The sequence below is a fragment of the Muntiacus reevesi genome, chromosome 13, assembly GCF_963930625.1.
Source record: "Muntiacus reevesi chromosome 13, mMunRee1.1, whole genome shotgun sequence".
Taxonomy (NCBI): Eukaryota; Metazoa; Chordata; class Mammalia; order Artiodactyla; family Cervidae; genus Muntiacus; species Muntiacus reevesi.
The window spans coordinates 55,384,939-55,404,093 of NC_089261.1; the positions used below are offsets into that span (position 1 = coordinate 55,384,939).

Here is a 19,155-nt window from a genome sequence, read left to right on the forward strand (position 1 = left end):
AACATACAAAAATTAAGTATTTCATTACACTAACAGAATAAGAAAAACATTTCAGCATCTCCACACACACACCAAAACAAAAACAAAAACAAAAACCAACAGCAATTGACTCAATCCAATACATTCATGATAAAAACACACAGAAAATTATAGATAGGAGAGATATTCCATAATCTGACAAAAAGGCATCTGTGAATAAACTGCAGTTAAGATCACATTAATGGTGATTTATTAAACACTTTCCCCTTAAGTTTGGAAACAAAACCAGGATTTCCACTGTTACCACCTCTATCAATACTATACTAAATGTCTTAACTAGTTAGCGCAACAGAGAAAGATAAAATGCACAATGACTGGAAAGGGAAACATCAATCTTTCATTATTCACAGATAACACAATTGTGTTTTACGAAACTCTATAAAATCCATGAAAAAAATCCTTTAGAATATGTGAATTTCACAAGACTGCAGCCTTGGATACAAAGTCAATATATAGGAGTGATTATATCTCTACCTATTAGCAAATGACAACTAAAATTATACTTTTAAAATGATACCTTGTATGATTTTATCATTAAAAAGTCATAAGCCTAGAAATAAGTCTAAAAATATTATGTCTTGTATACTGAGCACAAATATATTGCTTATACAAGTTTAAAGTCCTAAATAAATGGAATGATATCCATACCATAGTTATAGATCAATAGACTCAATATTTTTAAGATGTCCATTTCTCCCCTGCTTCCCTGTTGGCTCAGACTGTAAAGAATCCACCTGTAATGCAGGAGACCTGGGTTCAATTCTTGGGTTGGGAAGATCCCCTGGAGAAGGAAATGGCAACCCACTCCAGCATTTTTGCCAGGAGAATCCTACGAACAGAGAAGCCTGGCAGGCTACAGCGCATGGGGTCGCAAACAGTCGAACATGACTGAGTGATTAACACTTCTTCATTTCTCCAAATTGATCTATATATTCAATACAATTTAAATCAAAATCTCAAAAGGTGTTTTAATGTGACTGACAAGCTGTAATAAAATTTACATGTAAAGATAAAAGGCTTTCAGTTTGACAAAAACAACAACCTCAATAAAAACAACAAGCTGGTAATGACAAAAAATTTAAATTACCAAATTTCAGGACTTACTGCGAAGCAACAATAATCATGGCATTGGCATACAGCTAGACAAAGAGATCAACGGAACAGAACAGAACATCCAGAAACAGACCCACATATATTAGTAGACACTGACTTTCCAGTCAAGGCACCAACTACATTCAGTGGAGAAAAAAAGTAACTTTAATAAATAATGCTGAAATAATTAGGTACCTACATAGGAGAAAATAACTTTAATGCTTACCTTAAAAGGAGTACATCAAGACTGTATATTGTCACCCTGCTTATTTAACTTATATGTAGAGTACATCATGAGGAACACTGGGCTGGAGGAAGCACAAGCTGGAATCAAGATTGCCGGGAGAAATATCAATAATCTCAGATGTGCAGATGACATCACCCTTATGGCAGAAAGTGAAGAGGAACTAAAAAGCCTCTTGATGAAAGTGAAAAGAGGAGAGTGAAAAGTTGGCTTAAAACTCAGCATTCAGAAAACTAAGATCATGGCATCTGGTCCCATCACTTCATGGCAGATAGATGGGGAAACAGGGGAAACAGTGGAAACAGTGGCTGACTTTATTTTTCTGGGCTCCAAAATCACTGCAGATGGTGACTGCAGCCATGAAATTAAAAGACGCTTACACCTTGGAAGGAAAGTTATGACCAACCTAGACAGCACATTAAAAAGCAGAGACATTACTTTGCCAACAAAAGTCCGTCTGTAATAATGTATGGATGTGAGAGTTGGACTATAAAGAAAGCTGAGCACCAAAGAATTGATGCTTTTGAACTGTGGTGTTGGAGAAGACTCTTGAGAGTCCCTTGGACTGCAAGGAGATTCAACCAGTCCATCCTAAAGGAGATCAGTCCTGGGTGTTCATTGGAAGGACTGATGTTGAAGCTGAAACTCCAATACTTTGGCCACCTCATACGAAGAGCTAACTCATTGAAAAAGACCCTGATGCTGGGAAAGATTGAGGGCAGGAGAAGGGAACGACAGAGGATGAGATGGCTGGATGGCATCACCGACTCGATGGACGTGGATTTGGGTGGACTCCAGGAATTGTGATGGACAGGGAGGCCTGGTGTGTTCTGGTTCACGGGGTCACAAAGAGTCAGACACGAATGAGCGACTGATCTGAGCTGAACTATTCCTATGTATTACAAAAAATAATTTGAGATGAAACTTAAACCTATTATAAATGTAAAGGCTAGAACTATAAAATATTTTGGAGGAAAACACTAGAGAATATTCTCCTGGCCTGAGGTTAGGGAGATTTTTTAGGGCAGGACACTTAATGTAAAGAAAAATACTGAAAAAGCAGACAATCAGATTTTTAAATTTCTGATGAAAAAATACATTGAGAAAAGTATTAGGCAGGACAAAGATTAACAAAAAAGCTGTAACATATATTCAACAAAAATGCCTGTATCCACAAAATATTAAGAATTTTTAAAAATCAACAATAGAAAGAAAACCAATCTTTTTTTTTTTACATAGGCAAAAGACTTGATCAGAAACTCCATGATTTTTAAAAAAAGAGATGAGTTGCCAATAAGAACAGGAAAGGGTGCTTAGCATCATTAGTCATCAGGAAAATGAAAATTAAGGCCACAATGAGATACAACTTCATTCCACTAGAATGCTAAATGCAAAAGATTGACAGCACCTTTGTTGGTAGAGTAACTAGAATTCTCATGCATTACTAAGAGTAGGAGAATAAAATTGCAGATAATTCTGAAAAGTAGTTTCTAGAAAAGTTAAACATGTACCTGACCCACAATATAACTATTATGCTCCTCAGTATTTACCTCTAAAAATAAAATCCCAATTTCATGCAAATACTGGCACCCAAATGCTCATCGTCATTGTTATTAAAAAGCTGGAAGCAAATAAATGTCTATCAATATGAGAATGAATAAATAAATTGTGGCATATCACTACAACAGAATATCATTCAGTTATCAAGTCACCGAGGAACATGAATGAATCTCAAAAACATGCTGAACAAAACACACCAGATACAAGAGACCACACACTATGTGATTTCATTCACAAACATTTTAACAAGCAAAACAAATCTGTGTTGGTAGATATGGGAAAGGGGTCCTGAGGCATCAGGATCAGGGAGGTGGTGGCAACTAGCTGCAGAAGGACACAAGGGAACCTTGTGGAATGAGCTTTCCATCTCGCCTTGAGTAAAGGCCACATGGTCATGTGCATTGTCAAACTCACAGAACTGCATGCTTAAGGTCTTTCCACTTTATTATGTATAAATTATACTTTAGTGAAACATAAATATGCTCTTGTAAATATAAACCACTTATCAACAGGTAGAAAGGAAGAAAAATTATTTATTAATGATGGCAACCTGTTGGAACTCTACTTTCATATGGAATAGGTAACTCCTCTTGTGAACTCTGCCAAACTTAAAGGGGAAGGATGATCCTGGTGGTCCAGTGATTAAGAACCTGCCTTCCAAAGCAGGGGGTGCAGGTTCAATCTCTGGTCGGGGAGCAAAGATCCCACATGCCATGGGGCAATTAAGTCTGTGCTGCAACTACTGAGCCTGGGTACTACAAATAAGACCCAACATAGCCAAAAGTAAATTAATTAATAGTTACTCTAAATCACTAAAAACAAAACAAAACATAAAGGTGAGCATTCCAAGAGGCCAAGGCTGAGTGAATGAAGAGGTTGAGAAGACCACCTAGCACACACAAAAGAGAAGGAAAAAACAAGGCTAGGGGAACAAACGCACAAGTTGAGACATAAATCTAGCCATTTCAAAACAAGCAATACAGCTATTTTTTTTCATGAACAGTAGCTGGTCACTCCATTAAAAGTTTTCCAGACATCCGCAGTTAGTTATATGGACTTAAAGTGCTTAAAATGTTTGGATATAAGTTTTTAATCCTGTACTTGAATACTGACTTTTTTCTCAATCAAATTTTAGGCTCCAAAATGAAGAATGCTTCTAAAGTTATCAGTTGAAGTAAAAAATATCATATTGTGGGAGTGAAAAATGGGAGAAATCCTATCAACTATGTCTGTTCCATAGTGTAGCATGGAATAATCTACATCTTTGACTTGACCTACTTATATTTTAAGAATCCCCATTTCTTCACTTCTAAAATGGGCATGATACTTCCCTCAAAGAAGTTTTATGGAGCTTAAGGAAGAAGCTAAAAACTGAACATAGCACTTGGTATATACTTAGTGATCAATAATCTTAATTTCTTTTTTCTTAACCAGTGCACCATATCTTCGAGGTAGAGAAGGACAACCACAAACTCTATCTCAATAAGTACAGTTAGACATAAAACTTGTAAGAAGACAATGGAGAAAATCAAGCCAAGTCAAAGTATATTAAATAGAAAATGGTTTTATTTTCCTTTGAAAAAAACAAAAACTGAACTGGATAATTCTGCCTAGGGAAGTGTACTAGAACTAAACTTATTTGTACATATAACAAACAAAATACAGTAAATTAATATTCAATCTAGATAAGGTCAATGTTTTTTTGAAAGGTACAAATAGGGAGTTGTCAGTGAAAGACAATTAAAAAAAATCTTAGGACACATGTCCTCACCTGAGACGTATTCAGTATTCAGACATATTCAGTATCTATTGAACATGGGGCTCTGTCCTACAAGCTAAACATCTAGCAATCTGGTGAGACAGCAAACATTTAGTAACTCTAGAGAAAAAGGAGTGAAGTCAATGGACCCTCCTGCAAAACACATTAGCAGTTTAAATTTCTACCACGGACAAAAACAGTTTTGTGACCTAATCAGGTGTTTATAGAAAGATGGACGTCCTCAGCTGGGTATTAAAAGAACCTTGTTCAGTACTTTCCAAAACATTGTGTTGCTTGGGAAAAAGGAAAGAGAGAAAAGTTTAATGGTGATATTCTTTTCATTCATAAATTTCTCCTTCCTCTGAGTTTTGCTATAACATATGAAAGGCCCAGATTCCCAGCTTGATTCCCTAGGGCAGAACACTGTAAATAATGTGCTAAAAACACATTTGTCTGTCTTGTTTCAGTTGCAGACTGCTAAAATAGAGCATACAACCAGTACATATCCAGAAGACATCAACTTCACTGTTAGAACTTAGGCTGTCATACTTTAGCCATGGGCTTCAATTTCAATCTTTAAGCGTGTTAGTGGCTAAGTCGTGTCTGATTCTTTTGGAACCCCATGGACTGTAGCCCGCCAGGCTCCTCTGTCTACAGAATTTCCCAGGCAAGGCTCCTGGAGTGGGTTGCCATTTTCTCCTCCAGGGGATTGTACCAGTCCAGGGATCAAACCCATGTCTTCCACACTGACAGTCAGATTGTTTTTTTACTGCTAAGTCACCAAGGAAGCCCTAAATAGTTTCCTTAGGTAAGGCAAATACCAAAAAGGTGACTCTAATTCTAATAATGAACCCATGTCCCCCCTTCCCTGCCTCCCTACCTGCCAAGCATTATCCATCCATCTGCTACAAAGAGAGACTGATTGCTATGAATGGGAAGGATAAAGAATGTAGTAGGAGAAAACAAGAGTCATTATGAATCAATAGACTCTTCTCATTCTTTACAATGACTGATTGCATTTCTGCTGAAGTTATTATGAAAGATAATCTTATGTTCAAAGAACCTAACAAGACCAAGTAGCTATTAATTATAACTACTTGGTCTTGTTAGGATAATAGCCACATCAAGGGCACAGATAAAATATCATTATCTCTTTAAAACTTCTAATAGTAATATGTATGTAAACAAACATGAGATTGCAAAGAAACAAATCTATTTGACTGGTTAATTCCAAGCAATAATGAATTCAATAGAAAAAGACAAGGAATTTAGTCAGCTGACTCAATTAATTTATATTCAGCAAGTAAAGAATATCTCATTGTCCTGTCCTAATACGATGAATGGCTTATTGGGATCAAATATTTAAACCAACTTTTAAATACATGCACATTATTTGTTGATTTTCCAAAATACATAAACATTCATAATCTCATTTCATAACCCTTAAAAGTACTATGATCTTAAAATACTTAGGGTCATAAGTGCCCCTAATCTAAACTGTACTTTAAATTTACTTGCTATCTTCTCCAATTCTGTATTCACTTCCATAATAAAAAAGCAAAGAATGATAACAGAAACTTAAATAAGAGAAAGGGCCCCAGCTATTAAAAAGATGAAATAATGTCATCTGCAGCAACATGAATGGACCTAGATGCTATCATACTGAGTGAATTCAGACAGAGAAAGACAAATATCATATGATATTGTTTATATGTGGAATCTAAAAAAAAAAAAAATGGTACAAATAAACTTTTTTTTTTTTTACAAAACAGAAACAGATGTGGAAAATAAGTTATGGAGGGGAGGGGCGGAGGGATAAATTGGGAGATTGAGATTGATATAGGTACACTACTATGTATAAAATAAAGTCCTACTGTACAACTCAACAACTCTACTCAATACTCTGTAATGGCCTGCCTATACAGGGAAAGAAAACAAACTAAAAGAGTGGAGAGAGATATATATGTAACAGATTTCACTTTGTTGTTCAGTAGAAACTAACATTTTGTATCAACTATGCGTGCGTGCTAAGTCACTTTGATCATGTCCAACTCTTTGCAACCCTATGGATGGTAGCCTGCGAGGCTCCTCAATCCATGCGATTTTCCAGGCAAATCGATTTTCCAGGGTTGCCATGCCCTCCTTCAGGAGATCTTCCCGACCCAGGGACCAAACCAGCATCTCATGTCTCCTGCATTGGCAGGTGGGTTTTACCACAATACTCCAATTAAAAAAGAAAAAAAGGAAGAAAGGCGCCAGGATAAAGACTACACGTATATGACATACATGGAGACTATTAGCATATTAATGAACTGTATTTCTATTTACACTTCCATCACTAGAACTAATTGTTAGTTATTTTAAGGAAGAAGTTATGCTTTAATTAACAGCATTTCATAAATGAAAGCTGGTTGCATTTCTTAAGTATGTTCAAATTTCACAAGTCTTATTTCACAGCAGGGATTCCAGTTCATTCAATACTTTTATGTGATAACACCTCTAGATCAAGGAAGAAAATCTTTAAAAGACCCTAATTAATAGGTTTCCAGAATAAAAGCCAAAAAAAAGCATACTTAATGAGTAAGCTAATTATCTATCCCTGGAGCATTAAAATACCTAACGTTTTAAATGAGGCAGATTGAAGGAGAGAGAAACACCTTTGGTATTCAGTATTTCTAACTCTGCTGTTCCTAAGGACTTTACCAACCCAAGAGCTCAACATTTTCATCTCTGTAGCATGGTGTTTCTACACCTCTGACCCTTCCATATTCTTCATCCTGTCTACACCTTGGGACCTTGGGAGCACTGTATTTGATCATGTGCTTGGAAAAAACATAAAATCCCAGGGTTTCTGCTTTATTTTTCCCATCACCCTGATCACTTCCCTGCTTATTACTTCTCTGCAAAATTGTGCCACCTTCTCCTACTTTTCATTTAAACCATATCTCCCTTTTCCCCAATTTTATGCTTTTGTTCCCCCAATTTCCCCCTCTCTTTGGCAGAAGACAAAAAAAAAAGTCATGCTGTAGGCTTTGTGTGTAATCTTTGGCCCAGCTCTGCCAATCTACTCCTTTTCCATGTCACTTCAAAAATCAAGGAAAAGGCATATGAAGGGAAAAGAAAAGAACAAAACTTCAAAGCAAAACCTTTTTCGTTGCCAGCTTTAACCCCAAACGTTTGTCTCTTAAAATATTTTTATCTTTCCCTTTCGATCAGAAATAATAAATGTAGGATTGCTTAGAAAAACACAGCTAGTAAATTGGATAAAAGTTTGGTTAATATTCCTTTATTTGATTTTTACTATTTATGAGAGACATGAGACAGCAGCCAAAACAATAACTACAGCAATTAAGCTTGCGATTACTGCTCTGTAGCTGTTGCTCTTCTACATATTTTACACATACTAACTTATTTAATCTTTACAACACTGCTCCCCCAGGTAAACAGAAATGAGGATCAACTCTCCCAGAGTCACAAAGCTAGTAGCAGAACGGGAACCAGACAGTCTGCCTTGACAACTCTAGCTGACCGCCATCACTGTTTCTTTACCACGCACGTGCTGTGCATTTCATTGGGCATTTCTTTTGCATATTTAAAGACCTGAACTTTTCTGGGTCTGAGATGAGTAGAAATGCCTTCAAGACAGAATTTTTTTTCTCTATTAAACATCCCCACCATCTACCTATGCTATATATTTTGTGGTAAAGAGTGAAAAGGAAAGAAAGACTCATGAGCAAGACAGAAATGCCTAGTGAGGGTAGAAATGAAAGCTGCACTTTCCCTTGACCAGTTATGACTGACTCTCCAAGCCCAGCAGCACCTGTCAGCTTCAAGCAGAATTCTCCCAGAACCTACTGGTCTACCTGCCTTCAAAGTGTTTCCTGATTTGCATTTCATTGTGGATCGTCAATACTCCCATGGCTCCCCACTTTCAAGCTTTGAAAGCAGACAAACACTCATTCTCATGGGAAAGACTTAAAGAAGGCTCCTGCTAAACCATCCCCTTCCCCATACCTATTGATAGCATTCTCCCCTGTCCTGAAATTTTCAGAGTGGCCTCCGGTGACAGTGGCTGGGTACCTAATGGTCTCACTTGAACCCTCTGATTCAAGAGGAGGAAAATTCAGACCCTGTAGGAAACCTAAAGAACCTAGAACAAAAGACCATCAGGACCTGACATGACCTTCCTGTAATGAGGCCAGTTCTGCCTAGTGCTGACAGTTACTTCCTCCTCTGTTTGCTTTGGTGCCACGAACAACATCAGAAGAATAGAGGGAGTAGGGTTACACGTAAAAGAATAAATTTTGAAAGCAGAACACTATCAATCTCATTTTAGAATAATGGCAATATTATAAAGTTCTGATGTATTATTTAATCTCTTCCATTTGCTTTCTGCCCACAATGTTACTTCTTCAACAACACTTAAAGCAGCAATGACAAAATATAAACCAACACATCAAGCCAGTCTCCCTGAAAAAGAAGAAAAAACTGTTCTGAAAGCTTTTGCTCCTAACCAATTGCCAGTGTGGCAGGAAGCCAAAAGAATTTGAAAAAAAAAAAAGTCCCAGCAAACTATAAACATAAGACAAGCATAAACACAGCACAAAGTACCTCTTTGAAAAATGCCAGTTACATCACAAATCCGGCGGTTTGGAAAAGCCCATTTCTTTTCCCAAAGAAAGAAATTAAGTTCAAGTACTTACAGTGTCATGAGACTTATCCTTGACATCATAGACTGTTAGCTTTATTTTGGTCTCCTCATAGATGGGATACTCAGATGGGAATGTGACACCAGTCAAGAACAGTGGGTCTCTTGTTCCCTGTAACAGCGTAAGCAGACAACTTTGATTCAATGAGGCAGCAACTGCAGTTGGCAGCCTGTGGTGACACAAGAGAATGCAGAGTGTCTGGGTCTGTTTGTTTTTCTAGGAAATGATTCTATTAGAAGAGAGATCTGAATTGCCAAAGAGTGCCCATGGGGAACAGCATGGCCCAAGGCCCCAAAGTACTGATAGAGCTGTAGATAGTAAATGCCTTGCATCCTTGTCAAAGCTGCTAAGAATCTTGAAAAACAATTTATTTTCATTACATGCAGAAGCATTGTTAGGGTCAGCTGTCATTACACTTAGCATACATTTAATGGATATAACCTGTGACTTATGTAAATAACCTGAGATACTGACTGATCAAATTAAAATGAAGCTCTTTTCTCAACCACTTGGTAATCTTATGCTGTCCATTTATTTCCTTTCTGTGATGATTCAACTCAAAGCCACGCTCTGATAGCATTCATTTGTTTTTAGATGTTCAGCTGTATTTTTTTTTTTCTCAGATTGATTTGAAAACTAATGAAAGAAACTAAATATGATGGATTCAGGGCTATGAAATTACTATCTCAGGATGCAGTGCACAGAGTATTTCCATGCCTCAGAATTCATTTTTAGAGAGCTGACATCCAACATTAAATTTTGCATCTATATTTAAATATGCACAGTGCTGAATGTTTGCTAGAGTTCTGTAAGCCAGTCATTTATGGAAGTTTCTGGAAGCTGAAGTTATTCATTTATTCATTCATTCTTTCTTCCTTTTATTTAACTAATACTGCTTTTTGTTTGGCACCGTGTCAGACAATGTGCAAAACACACAGTGAATGAAACAATCAACAACAGCTATATATATTCAAATCAATGTGTCAAAATACATAATTTATCTTAAATCTTGACAATATTTTTAAAATAATCAAGTTGGGATAATGCTTGAAAATAGTTTTCATATAAATGAACAATTTTCCAATGTTGGTTTTCTTTGAATGAATAAGATTATTTTTGCTTATTCAACCACAACTTTAACTACAAATGATACAACTACAAATGATACCAGCACTGGAACCTAAAGTTTCCCAAGGACAGATTCAGGGCTATGTGTAAGATCTGGATCACTCCCATTGGTGAAATGTGTGGACTTTTGTCTGAATCATCTATTCCACCAACGGCAGTTAGCAAGCCTGGTCTGGAGTTGACAACTTAAACTCCTGCAGAGAAACTCCTTCCTCAAAATAGAGAGGGCTCCCAAGCCTAAGAAAAGTGAAGCTCGGAGTTTAGAGGACAGTTTCTTTAATGCCAGAGACTAAGAAACCCTCATTCAGTAAAGCTGTGAAATATGTGTGATGAGAACAAAATAATCAAAAGGGAAACACTTCCTCTTTTGAATCTGATCCAGCACAATAACAAGTTTCCTCCCAACACATTTTGAATGTTATATAAGCAACAATAAATGTAAATAGGAAATCTCTCATCGGATGAGTAATATTTACACCTTTTGCCTAGAAACATTAGAGTGTCTCCAATTAATCATCTACCTTTCTTTGAAAAACACCATACTTTAAATAAAAAGACACACATGAAAGGCAGAGAATATGAAGTTTCCACAGACAGTCTGAAGGAAACAAAAAAATGAGAAGGGCAAAAACAGTTTTAAATGTCTCTAGGTAATTTACAACTTTCTTTATTCCCTGCAAAGATATACTCTTTCCATTTAATTAAAATTTTATATACAGTTTTTTCTCTACTTAGTACTCTATTCAAAGATTCAAAGTGGGGATTTTCCTTTCACTTACTAAAGAAAAATAAGGTCTTTTATAAAAATTTTTAAAAAGGGCAAGTTCTTTCCCCATTTGTTTATCCTGGTAAGTTACAAATGCATGCTTAGTAAGCTCAGGTATGCCTTCCTAAATGACAGTAACTCAACACAGCTGTCAGCCAGGATCTAAAGTAATTCAGCTGTTTGCTCAAATCCAGACAGCGACCTGGAGATAGAGTAAGGCAGGCACAGAGCACGCTCACCTCAACAATTTCGGTGCTGGAGTATCTTGTCAGCCCCTGCTCCGCGGGGTGGATTACTGAGATCTGGACCAGAGTATTCAGCTTCCGATCACGGACAGGAGCCAAGAGATCCTTGCATGCTGCCGACGGCAAAGCAGAAAGAGAAAAGAAACTAACACCGTATCTCGGGGAAAACTTCTGTCCCGGGTTGGAAGGAACCTTAGCGCTGGCGCTGAATGAAATCTTCTGGGAGTTCTGGGCAGATTTTAGAGGAAGTTCCTTGGAAGTACCTTACAGAAATAGGAAGTCACGTGCTGCGGAGCTCAACTGAGAATTCATTTCCACTGGCCACATTTGCAGCTCTTGCGAGTCTCCACTGCCCTGGGATCCTCACTCTCCTGTGTGACTGTGCACACGGGGCGCAGGGACTTTGAGTGACTTTAATTAGTCACTAAACCCCGACTTTAACTCACACCCCTAGACTAAGTAAACGCACTGGGGCCACATCCGGGAAGCTGGCCGCTGCTCCTTATTGACACGGGCTGGGTTAGTTCACTTGTCAGAAGGCACACTTGGTATTTACCTATCTATTCACTATCCGTTCACTCTTCCAGTCCTACAGATTCAGGGCTGGGTGGTTGCCTTTCAGCTGCACACAAGCTGAGGCCAAGGGCAGAGGAGGAAGAAAGAGGAGGGGTTAAAAGCTCCTTTGTCCAGATTCTAGACAGGCCTGGGAGGCAGAAAAGTGGAAGAAGGATGGGTTAATTCTAGCCCCGGGGGCCACAGACCCAGAAAGACCTTTCCCTGGAGATAGGAGGCTCAAATTACAGAGGCTCCTCACCATACCATATTTACTTGAATATTTTCTCCACCCACATATCATTCCCACAATTTGGGGCAGAAAAATCCAAAACATATTCCTTTTCAGCAAATCCATTATCTCCTCAGGTGTTTCCCTTCCTGGCTTTGAAATAGTAATGTTACCACCTGCATTTGGATGGTGAAGTATCTTGCAAAGTGCCCCCTCTAGAGAGAGTGTCACTCACTCAGTCCTGTTGGACTCTTTGCCACCTCCCAGACCTTGGTCCTCCAGGCGAGGACACTGGGGTGGGGAGCCATTCCCTTGCCTAAGGGATCTTCCCCATCTAGGGATCCAACCCTGGCTCTTCCACATTGCAGGCAGATTCTTTACCATCCGAACCACCCCTTCACTAGACGAGAAGGTTGAAATTAGGGTGAGTTGGTGGCTGGGGGCGGGCTGACACTGGGCTTGGGACTGAAGTGGCCCCCAGCCCTGGATTCATGGCCAGTGTGTGCTGAGCTCTATACTATCCCCACCTCACACCTCTGACCGTTGCAAGAAAAAAAAGAGGGAAGGACACAAGTATTTAAAATACATTATTTCTCTTCAGCAGTACACAAGACCTTCATCCCCTAGGCCAGAGGTACTAGGGCTTAAAGTTGAAAGCAAAGAAATTATAAATGTAATTATCACCTTTTCTTTGCTTACAAATTAGCTCATTTACAGAAGCAGACTGGGACAGAGGAAAAAAGCAGCAGTTTTGCAATGAAACAGAGGTGGTTTTCAGCTAGTTCTACTAGCTAAGCAATGCTAGGCAAATTATTTAACTTCTTAACTTCTTGATAAACTTTGAGATCTTTTAGATCCTACACGGTATTTTTGTTATATTTTTTTTTCCTTATTTAAACTATAGTCTCTAACCATACAAGAAAGCTTAGGAAAGTATGTGTGGAAAATAGTAGCAACAGTTTACCTAGTCATCGCTAATTTTGAGTCCTTTTGCCAATTATCTCTTTATTTCTCAAAATGATGCTTTGAATTATTTAAGTTTTACGTACTAAGAATTGGAGGCTTAGAAACATTAAGCACTCACATTTGCAACCCTAGAACTCTCTCGTAGTTTGTTTACATCATACCCCGACAGTTCCACTTCTTTTCTTGGCATACTGAATTCCTTTCTCGCACAATGGGACCTCTTTTTGGGAGAGCGACTGCCATAATTCTTTATTGTCTAACTGAAGACATCTAGTTTTAGAAAATACTGATGCAAGGTTTCAATAATGTCAACATATCACCGGAAGGAAAAAAAAAAAAAAGATAGATTTAGACTTTACTGTTCTTTGGTGGTTATTTTGATCATTTCCTCTACTTGCCTTACTAATGAATATTTATCACTCATTCTCTTGGCTTTCTGCTCACCGTGTACAGTTCTCTCTTCATTTACTGATACTGACATATGTCTGTCCAAGGATTTTGAAGCTGGAACCAGTTTGTTCCAAACACATGCATTGTGTCCAAGTCCTGCTGGTAGCTTTATCTCTACCTTATGGACTTATCACATTTTCTCAAAGTAAGTTACTTCTTTTCTGATTTTTTATCAGACTTGATTGTGGGATGTGGTTAGTTCTCAGAAGTGACAGACTGTTCTCAATTTTATCAGAGAACCTCTCAGACTGACTCTTAAAGAAAAACAAAGACAATCTCCATTAAATGTTCTGTCGAACCCAATTTGACAGAATTGTCAAACCCAATTGTCAAACCCCCAATACTGATGAAGTGAAAATAATCTTAATGGCACTTTGTATTTCTTTATATTTTAAATCTAAAATATGGTCTAGAAAACAACAACTAAAAGTTACATCTTGACTGCTCATATCTTTTTCTTCCCAACAGACCAGAGATTTTTACTGCTCCCTAATCTTACGAGGCAAGTTATCAGGGAAAGACCCTGAGATCAGTTAGAATTCCTGAGCTGTATTCCCAAATTCCTCATTTTCTACTTATATGACATTAAGTCACAAAACCTTAGAGGCTCAGTTTCTTCATCTATTTCTTGGGGTGGAGGTAAGGAATAAATTAGGTCCCTTTTATGAGTGGACTTTTCTATATGAAATAAAGTTTACTAATATCATTGTACTAACATTGACAAATATCGATCCCAATATTTACCAATACTTAGTATTTTATTCTTCTGTAAAATGGTTTTTATTGACTCAGTTACATTCAGACCGCTCCTTAAAAGCTCTCACTAGGCCCCATATTTCTTTGTAAGTACTAAACCAGTACATGAGTCACTGCATTTCACAAAGTGAAACCCATCCACGCTATGGATCTGTACATACTGAAACTGTCCCACAGGCGGGGTGATAAATGATGAGCGATTGAATTGCTTCACGGAGGTGTAACTCATTGGATCACTGCAAAGAATTATCTGCCTAGTAACTTTTCAGTATCCACTAAAGAAGCCTGCAAAATCTGGTTTTAGAATCAAAAAATGTCATATTAGTTTTCCAGCCACACTTAGCATACTACCCATTACCCACACAAAACTCTACTCTAGGAGGGAGTGACCTGCGTAAATGGCCTTCCTTGATTCACGGGACTCAAAAAACACTCTGGAGTTTCACTTCATTTGTTTGGTTTTATACAAGAATTCTTGAACCAAAGGGTGGCAACAAGTAAATATCTCTCTGCCATCATTCATTCATCATTAGATTTTTACTTTTATTTCTACCTTTTGACTGGCTTTGTTTTGGTCCAGACTATTTAAAAGCATTCTCATAGTCCACAATGTTTAAAATATACAAGGTGTTGATAGTTGGGGATTCAAATGTGCTTGTGTCCACTGAATTCACTGTTTATTTTTTAAAGTAAAGGGAGCAAAAATCATAATATGAAAACAATGATTATTTTTTTTTAAAAACTTACACTTTTAAACTTTTCTTTAGAAAATAAATAAAAGAACTACGAGTGACTACTCCTGTTAACTTGTCTATAGTAACTGGCCACGTGAGGCTGCACTTCACACCATCAGTGCTGGCGAGTGAGATGCTCACAGGCGTCTTCTCCAGCTCAGATCTGTACAGGGCCCAGACAGCTCTCACCCTGCTGGAAGGGAATCCTCAGTAGCTGCTGCTGCTAAGCCACTTCAGTCGTATCCGACTCTGTGCGACCCCATAGACGGCAGTCCACCAGGCTCCCCCTTCCCTGGGATTCTCCAGGCAAGAACACTGGAGTGGGTTGCATTTCCTTCTCCGATGCATGCAAGTAGAGGTGTAGTGATAAAAGCAAAGGGCATGTCAGTATCTCTGGAGAGGGCTGGGCATCGAGCAACAGGAAACCTCTGCTGTGTCGAAAGCCGGGCCCTCCATCCAAATCCATTGCCTGAAGAAATAAAAGCCCACTGTGGCTTCATTTAAGGACTTGTCCAAAGCTTGAAATTCCAGTCACTGTGTAAGTTAAATCCATAGATCTGTGACTGAGTGTGGCCTAAGGACCAGAAGTTTCCAGCTCCAGTCTACATGCTTAAGCTACTGCTTAGGTTCTTAGGGAGAAATTTCAGGTCATCTATTGCTCCTATGATTTCTCTACTATCCAAGAATCCAGAAGCTAAAGGGCAGGGGTTTCTGGGTTCTCGTTGGGTTAATAGTCTGTCCACCCCAAAATACTGTTTGTTTATGTGTGTGTGTGTGTGTGTGTGTGTGTGTGCTTATAAAATATGCACTTTTGTTTCATGCAGTCATCATTTTTAAGTCACGTCAAGTCTGTTGAGTCACTGTATCTGTTCTACCATTCTAGTCAACACGGGCTGGAAGCTGAAAAATGTCTCCTGACTCTTGTCTCAGAGAACTCAGTCCCAGAAATTATCCATTTGAAGTAGAACACAATTGTCAATTCAGGTGCCTTTGAATTCAGCAGCACTGGCCAAATCCTAGTTGTCCTCAGACTTGCACTGGGTAATCAGAGGCGCCTGCCACAGGCTTTCACAAGGGCAGTGGCAGTTCAAGGTCAACTCCCAGCAACTGTCTCTCTCCCCTTAAGAACTTTCTTCTGTGAAGCCAGGTCATTTTTCTTGCCCCATTTCATTTCATCTCTCTTCTTGCCATTCAGTGTTAAGCAGATGTTAAGCAATGGTAAGCATCAAGCAGAGTTTATCCTCTGCCCTCTAGAAAAAAGCAACAGCCACAAAGCAGAGGAGTGGACTTTGACAAGAGTTCACACAGCTCTACAATTCTGTTCTTAAATTAGCCAGAGAAAGCTTAGGCTTCGAGGAGAAACCACACAGGAGAGCAAATAGAGAATAAAGACATGCTTGTTTGTTTTTTAAACTCAGGATAAAATTGTATTTGAATCAGGATCTGGCCTAAGGATTTATGTGATTTTGGATACATTACTCTTTCAGCCTCTATTGTCTCATCTGTAAAACAGAAGTCAAAGGACAGATTTCAAAGATTTGTTGCAAAGATTATATGATGTAATATATGTAGAATGCTAGGCACATAATAGGTCCTTTTTAATTAAGATTAATATGAATATAGACTCTTTGTGACCCCATGGATTGTACAGTCCTTGGAATTTCCAGGCCAGAATACCGGAGTGGGTAGCCGTTCCCTTCTTCAGGGGATCTTCCCAACCCAGGGGTTGAACCCAGGTCTCCCTCACTGCAGGTGGATTCTTTACCAGCTGAGCCACCAGGGAAGCCCAGCTGAGCTACAAGATTAATATGAATATAGTTATATGCTGACACAAAAATGGATTGTATCTATTCAGTATTCTTATAGTAATTAAATTCTCAAGATATTCCAAGTTGGTTCTGATTTGATATAATCTTATTCATTTGTTAATACATTTATTTTATTAAATATATATCTGTGATATTTTGGTACCTTCTTGTTTCCATATAGATAAACACAAAATAAAATGCACACTCCTTACTAGATTATCTGTTATTTTCAGAAATCATAGTTATCATGAGTATATTGCCTTCTGTGAAACCAGATGTGCATTTATACTTGTTCATTTCCCCTCTGATGAGGCACTTCCAAATAAGAAGCCAAAAAAAGCAGAAAAGTTTTATTTATTTTCTGTCTGTCCTCAAACGTACTACATGTAAATGGTAAACTCGTGCTGTAAGCATGGATTTGTCTGGGAGGTTAGTGTCCCTTTACTTAGAGACAGCTGGTCCACAGGGAGGCACTGTCTTAATAACTGAGATGTCCCAAGGGGTCATGGGAAGCCCTGTTCCTCTATTCTCTGTATTCCTTCATCAAGAAAGGAAGACTGAATGCTTATAAAGCTTCTTTATCTTGCAATTAAAAGTAAATGTTACAGCTCAAACCCCAAACAAATCTTCTTCTCTGATGAAAGCTCATTTCTTACACACTGCCCCTCTCTCCTGACTCTTTATAGGGAAAAAGGAAGAGACCCTTCGTTTTGTCCCTTTTCCCTCAGGGGACCGAAAAAAAAAAAAGAAAACAAAACCCAAAAGAAAACCAAACCAGGGTACGGAGGGTAGGGGGCATCTTGAACCATCTAGCTCCAGGCTCCACCAATAGCACTATTTGTATTTTCCCATCCTGAAGAGAATCGATCATTTCCCTAAGGCTATGAGTAAGCCTCTTGCTGCCGAGAAGGCAGTGTTGTGTTTACTTCTCAGATTCTTAGAGTTTGGTCAGCTTTCTCAAAAATGTCACATATATATATATATATATATATATGTTGCTTGTAGTCCAGAAAATTAAATGCCATTTATCTATCAACTGATACGCCACCTTGGGATATGTTTCCAGTCCAATAAATCACTGGACTTTTGGTTTCACAGTTACCATTCCATGCCAGTGAGTCCTCCTAGATTAAATCAATTTGCATCATACATTAAGAGAGATCTGTAACATTTTAAAAGCTTAATAGCCCCCCTTATGACTTAGCCAGTACAATAGGCTTTCCTATTCTTAGTTTCTTCTGCATTTCTGTTCTGTATTCTTCCTTCCTCTCAGGAATTTTAAGACTACAATTTTCTGAAGACTAGGATGTCAATCTCTGTGGTCCAGATCTCCTGAGTGGATTCAGAAGACAACACTGCCTTGCTCCCAGGTCACTGCATTCCATGATAACCAATTGTCTGCTGCAAGATGGCAGAAAGTACAGCGCCGTGTGTGTCCCACTCTCTGTGACCCCATGGACTGTAGCTCGCCAGGCTCCTCTGGTCCTGGGAGTTCCCAGGCAAGGATATTGGAGTGGCTTGCCATTTCCTCCTCCAGAGGATCTTCCAGACCCGGGGACTGAACCCGCCTCTCTTGTGTTTCCTGCATTGCAGGTGAATTCTTCACTGCTGAGTCATCGCAGAAGGCCAACTCATACTAATATCCATACCAGGAACATGAGTTGGGCACACACTATTCACTTAGGAATATGTTTTTAAGGCTACTCCTTGAAAACCATGGCTCTATATCATGCTAAGCTGATTTATGCTCATTAACAATATTCTTCTGTGTTTATTCTGTTATATCCTGTAGAATCTTGAAGAGTCTGTAATTTATTGAGCCTAGCACCACATCTTGCCCTGGCTGTTCCTTTTAGTTTATTTTCAACTGATCGAGCCTATTTTGTAACTTTTCTCATTTGGTATTGTTTTTCTTATTTGTGTGCTCTTCTGCTTTCTCAAATGTCTCCTGTGTGTTTTCTCTTCTCTTCTATTTCAGATGATGTCTTTGCTAACCTATGTTTCTCTCATCACTCTGAAAGATGAGGTTATCAAAATCACCCCTTGTATATTTATTAGACTTGGGACTACTGGGGTCAGGAATACATCTCTCTTAACAAACCACAGCATCTCGCA

At 38.5% G+C, this 19,155-nt stretch overlaps 1 protein-coding gene across 2 annotated transcripts in view; it reads right to left on the bottom strand.

The window, feature by feature from the left end:
- The window catches only part of INPP4B (inositol polyphosphate-4-phosphatase type II B), an 838,347-nt gene that overhangs the window by 360,582 nt on the left and 458,610 nt on the right, over positions 1 to 19,155 (bottom strand). For both annotated transcript variants that reach the window (XM_065904252.1, XM_065904253.1), the window contains 2 exons: positions 11,537 to 11,655; positions 9,398 to 9,514 (listed from right to left, as the gene is read on the bottom strand). In XM_065904252.1, coding sequence (XP_065760324.1) covers positions 9,398 to 9,514; positions 11,537 to 11,655 — 236 coding nt within the window. The remainder of the gene's footprint in view (positions 1 to 9,397; positions 9,515 to 11,536; positions 11,656 to 19,155) is intronic.